Here is a 6,203-nt window from a genome sequence, read left to right as displayed (position 1 = left end):
ACTATTAACAAAATAATTTTATCATCAAAATCATATCAAATGCAAAACATCAATAGATATATATGGTGAATCTTGGTAAAGAACATTGGAAAGCAGCCTAATAGATTTTGAGATATTTGTGTGGTACTACTGATATATGCTTACAATTTAGAGGGGGGGAAGAGAGAGAGAGAGATGGAGTCATGGGTTTTATAGATTTTGATTTTACAAGAGATCTTGATAAGAAAATATCTCTTACTGAATATATTTTCTCTATCGGTGGTTGTGCTGTTAATTAGTTGAAAGAATATCTTAAAATCTACTAATACGTTGTCTACTATTGAAGCCAAGTATATGACTTTTACTAAGCTTGTCAAGAAAGTTATTTGGTTGAAAGGGTTATTAGGTGAAAAAATGAGGATTTCTAAATTAAAGTGTTATCTTCCTTGCAAAAATATAGATGTTTCATAAAAAGATAAACTACATTGGCATGAGATACCACTTTATTCGTAATATTATCTTAGGTGGTAATGTTATGTTGAAAAAAATCAGTGTTAATGATAATCACGCTGATATGATGACAAGTTTTGAAAATTGCTTAGATTTGGTTAGTGTTCATTGTTGAGATTAGCCTTTTCTAGCTTTGTTGGAAGAGGGAAATAATTGTTAATGATAGGGGCTTTATTCCTTATTTCGAATTTGTGTCAAGGTACATATCTATTGTGCATCGAGATAACCTAAATTTAAGGAGTGGGGATAGTTATAGCTCAGCAGTTGCAACCCTATTTTCACTTCCTTGGGTATAAAAGGTGAAATCCCTCACCTGAAGGGCCCCTATTTCCACTTCTTTCTCTATATTTGTGTGTGTGTGTATTGTTCGGGATCTTGTATAGATCCCCAACAATACATTAATATTATACCTATATGTATGTATAATATATAATACATATGCATAAATATATATAATACATTTATATAAAGTAGTATGTATACTTACATATATGAATATATAATAAGAAAATATTATACTTATAAACAAGTTTGACAAATATTTTTTACAAATTGACGTAACATTCATAAATTTATAATAATTCTATCCAAAATTAATAATAGTTTATAGTATCCAAAATAAATAAATTTATCTCATGTTTTGTGGCATGCTACTCACCACCTTTTATTATTATTGTCTCATAGTAATTAAAGTAATAAACGTCCTTTTATTATTATTATTGTCTCATAGTAATTAAAGTAATAAACGTTTATGGTAGTATGTACTCGTTTCATTAAAGTCCCATTTAAAAAAGCTAAAGATTAAGAATAATTTAAGAGTTCTTTAATTAAATAATACTGTCAATATATTCTTAATAACTTAAAAATAAAATCTTTAACAAGAAATATGAAAAATTATTCATACAAAATTAGAGAATTATGAACGAAAATAAACTATTATCAAACTTAGGGAATTATGTGCAAGAATATATCAAAATACTTGTTTATTTGTTATTTAAGTCTAACACATATCACTAATAAATATATATATATGTAGAATATAGGCTTGAAATAAAGTTTTAAAATAGAGAAACAAAATATAATTGCTTAAAATAATCAAAAGAGATGAAAGATTCTCATAAATTAAACATTAGCATTAATTATGAAAAAAAAACACATAACTTTACATAAGTTTTTTTTTTAATTTTAAACTAAATTATTATTATTTTTAATAATAACATCGTATTTTTATTAAATTTCGACCATAGAGAATATCTCATCATCTAGTTTATCACACATTAAATTGTCGCATCATATTTGGTGATAACATTAACAAGCGCATGCAACCATTGATAATTAAAACTAAATTAAAGTAAAATGTTACTTAGGTTATGCATAATAAAAAAGATATGAGTTTAATTTTCAAATCATGAAATAGATGTTATAATATATATTTAAATTATAAAACTAATCTCTTTCTTTACAAAATAAGACCAAAACTGCGAAAGCATCCATTGTCTCTGTCTTATTGGGCTTTGGGCTTTGGGCTTTTTGGATGTTTGGTTTGATAGAGATTGATCCATATTGAGTAACATAATAATAACATAAACCAAATAAGACTTGGCTAAGAGAGAGAGGTGGCGATTTGGATTGTGTTGTGACCCGATGGAAAAGCCTGCGTCTAGAAAAGCGCAAACCCGGCCCACTCAGCTTCACTCACCGGGTGCGGCGATGATCGGTAGGAAGAGAACGACGACGAAGACAGGGGCGAGTCGCGAAACGGCGACGGCGACACAGACTTGCGAGTCGACAAGGACCACCGGGACGGCGTCTCCAGATCCGAAGCGTACTCGGGTTCCGCCCCGAACTCGGGTCTGGGCACGGGCACGGGCACGCGGGCTCCATTCTTCTCGCCCTTTCGCTTCGCCAGCGGGCTTGGAAAGCAACCGGCAGCAACGGCTTCGCGTCGGACCAGCAAGGACCGATCCAAGCGGTACCGCTCGGACCTGGTTCGCGGAGAGGAGTGGAAGGGCCGGGTCCAGAGCTCCGGCTGCGGAGGCCGGAAGCGCAACCCGGCGGGGGGCGGCGAGAGCTTTGTTGGCGCAGTGGGAGACGAACGCTGGTGGGCCGCCGACGAGCGGCGAAGATTGGACGACGCCGACACGGGTTGTTGTTGCTGTTGTTGATGTTGGTGCTTGGGGACACCGGGTCGGATCTCCCACTTGAATGGGATGGCTCCTGGCTTCTTGAAGGAATCATCGATCGCCATTAGAAGTTTGGGCAGGGCAAAGCAAGCTCTTCTCGTGTCTGTTCTGGTTTTCCAGTGAGAGTGGGTGGGTGTATATATAAATAGGGGAGTTGGAAGAAGAAGGCGAGGGTGGTCGCGGCGAGATTAGAGGCGGTCGGGATGGCGCTAGGGTGGGCCAGAGGGGAGGCTTGAGTGTCGATGGGAAAGGACTTTTTACGCTTTGATGGGGAAAGAAGCCAAAAAGTTTCGTCACCATGACGGAGAAAGAAGAGAAGAAGAAGTAGAAGAAATAAAAGGGAACTGTGACTGTGAGTTTGACTGTGATGATGGAAAGAGACAAAATTAATTAGGGTGCCAAACATGGGGCCTTTCATTTCATTTCATGGTTGGAGTTGGAGTTGGAGTTGGAGTTGGAGATTTGAATTTTAAAACCCTTTGCCTTGGAATTGTTAATATAAATGCCCCTTTTTTTATATAATATTTCTGTACATAAACTTGGAGCCTTTCATTTCAATTAAAGAAGCCACATAGACAGACGAGAAATTAAGCAAACTTTTGGGGGGGGGGGGGGGGGGGGGGGCGCCCCAAATCACTCACATAATGCCAACTCAATCAAACTCTACTCTACTGTACATCAGAAGCTTTTGACAACAGATTTGAATTAAATGACATGCTGTGAGTGATTCGAGGCAGCAGCAAGACACCAAATGGTTTGCTCCAAGGGCATAGATTAATGGTCGGATAAGGAAGTTAATTTGATGGATTACGAGTTTACTCTTTATTTTGTATAAAGATTAAAGATCTAACTTATAATTTATTTTTTCACATTGAAATATGGTCAAAAAATATCATCCAAGACATCTAATAGTTTTGTTTTTTTGTTTTTGTTTTTTTTTTTTTTTTTTTTTTTTTTTTTTTTTTGGGGGGGGGGGGGGGGGGGGGGTGTCTATCCAAACAAATCCTTGCTGGCTAAATGCTAAGTGCTTTCAGGGCACAACCCAGCCGGCAGATGATGGGGGGGGGGGGGGGGGTAAAACTACATGTCTATCCAAACAAATCCTTGCTGGCTAAATGCTAAGTCCTTTCAGGGCACAACCCAGCCGGCAGATGATGGTAAGCTTGGGAGAAAGTGCACGCCATGAATGAAGCATCACCTCAGGCATGAGGCTTTTGGGTTGTCCTCATAATAATAATAACACCAGTGTTACATGCACAACAAATTCAAATTCAAATCCCAATTCCAACTCAAATTCAAATGATGATGTTCTCGGCATGCATTGTTCAGTCACAAATGCACAATTTAAGCTGTCTCGTCTCCATATCGGTGCCTTGATTCTTGCATATTATTATTGTTGGATTTGAGCAAAAACCCTTAAAATAATACCAATTTCATAGAAATCTTATTAAGGTAGTCATATTTTTAGGAAATTGTCATGTTTATAATTGTTTGTTTTTCTTTTATAATTCTCTCTCAATCAGTACTATAATTCAGTAAACTAATTATAGGATTATAGGAAGTACTAGTATACATATTTGTCTAACATTAATGAATAAGATGATTTAATTTTTTTTCTTTTCAACAATTCTAAGTTTGTGGCATCAAAGCCACCAATTTTATGTGACTAAATGACAACAAGAAAAAAATGTGTCATTACCTTCCAATCCTCACACCAAAACTCTCAACCGCAACCTTTAATTTGGTAACCATTTAAACCATAGAACTCCAAGCGGCAAGTCATGATCGAAAATCCATCAACAATAATAACAAGAATAACAGGTGAGCTTTTTACCACTGATTATGTCCCAATTCGTGTGACACTGAGATTTGTTACCCCAACTACTCTTGACAGTCACTCTACAGATTACTTAGCACAAACTAATAGAATTAATTTTAGAGAATAATTTCAATCGATTTTGCTAATCACCAAACGCAAAGGAAATGTTGGCTATCTGACAAGAGCAAGGTCCATGCAAAATGTTAAAGTGACCAATTACAATACTTGGGAGATTGAAAACTCTATTGCCATGGTCTGGTTAATTAACTCAATAGAGTCTAAGATCGGGATGATGTATCTCTTATACAAAACAACTAAAGAAATTTGGGAAGCTATGCAAGAGATTTACTTAGACATAGAAAACACTACACAATGTTTTAAGATTAAACCTGCAATCCAGACAACAAAATAAGGTAATACAAAATAGTCCTTGATTTCTCAAAAACTTGTTGCAAACTCTTGGATTGTGGATACATGTATCTCAGATCATATGACAGGATCATTAGATCCCTTAATTGACCTATGAGGCATGTGATCATAATATAAATGTTTTAATGGCTGACAATGTGGTATCTTTGGCTATGGGACAAGGATTAGTTAATTTGATAAAGTTAACTTTGAAATCTATTTTACATGTGCAAAATTAAAATGCATTGGGAGTCCACTATCTCTCTTCCCATATCAGATCCTACCTCCCATCTCCCACGGCAAGTTGAGGCCAGAACTGAAACAACCACCATTCCTACCCGAACCTGTGTGATCGATTAAGGGGAAGAATGTTCCTAAAAACCAATCTTGGTTTACTCTTAATGGCCTCGTGATTCTCAGCAAAGTCGATTGTCAAATCCAAGAACAAGTCCATTGAATGACATTGTGGGAAGGAACACATGGAGGTACTCGGGGAGGTTGATGATTTGGATATTCCATAATTCATTGAAAATGGGTGAGATTATATGTTAAGTACCTTATATTTAATTATATTTGACATATTTGAAATTGTCTTCACAATTTAGGGCATTCACTATTAGCATTGATGAGACAAAGATTCATAGAAACATACAATGTGCCTATAAGACTCAAGGTGAAAGACAACAGTTATGGAAGAAATGAAAGCACCGATAGAAAACAACACATGAGACATTGTGGATTTACCTAAGAACAAGAAGGCAATTGGAAGCAAGTCGATGTTCATAGTTAAATACAAGTCAAATGAAAGCATTGAGAGGTACAAGACTAGGCTAATAGCACAACGTTTCACATAGACTTATGAGAAAGACTATGAAGGGACTTTTGCTCCAATTGTCAAGTTAAATTCAACACGAGCCTTGTTATCACTCGTTGCTAATTTGGACTATACCAACTAGATGTCAAGAATATATTTCTAAATAGTGAACTAGAAGAAAAAATCTACATGAGAATACCAATTGGGTTTGAGAAGAAGGACAATAAGGGAAAAGTGTGTAAGCTGAATAAATCCATGTATGGCCTCAAACAGTCTCTAAAGGCATGATTCAAGAGATTTAGCACCACTCTAAATCAGTTTGATTACAAACAAGAGCAACTTGATTATACATTATTTACAAATCATGCAATAGACGGAAAGAAGACAATCCTGATCGTATATGTGGACGACATTATAATCACAAGATGTGATAGTCAAGAAATAAAGAATCTCAATAGATAGTTGATGGCTAAGTTTGAGGTTAAAGACC

The 6,203-nt window shown here is 36.0% G+C and overlaps 1 protein-coding gene across 1 annotated transcript; it reads right to left on the bottom strand.

The window, feature by feature from the left end:
- Positions 1-1,849: 1,849 nt before the first annotated feature.
- LOC127808129 (uncharacterized) lies at positions 1,850-2,978 on the bottom strand. Its single transcript, XM_052346522.1, has one exon. The coding sequence runs from the start codon at positions 2,735-2,737 to the stop codon at positions 2,150-2,152; it is 588 nt and encodes a 195-aa protein (XP_052202482.1). The 5' UTR covers positions 2,738-2,978; the 3' UTR covers positions 1,850-2,149.
- Positions 2,979-6,203: the final 3,225 nt, after the last annotated feature.

Source organism: Diospyros lotus, chromosome 8 (genome assembly GCF_014633365.1).
Source record: "Diospyros lotus cultivar Yz01 chromosome 8, ASM1463336v1, whole genome shotgun sequence".
NCBI lineage: Eukaryota > Viridiplantae > Streptophyta > Magnoliopsida > Ericales > Ebenaceae > Diospyros > Diospyros lotus.
Note: the sequence above shows the minus strand (reverse complement) of the source record. Positions and strands in the feature narration are given on the sequence as shown.

Bases quoted from the DNA above. Each gene is read 5' to 3' on its own strand.
- LOC127808129 (XM_052346522.1), bottom strand. From the start codon at position 2,737: ATGGCGATCGATGATTCCTTCAAGAAGCCAGGAGCCATCCCATTCAAG.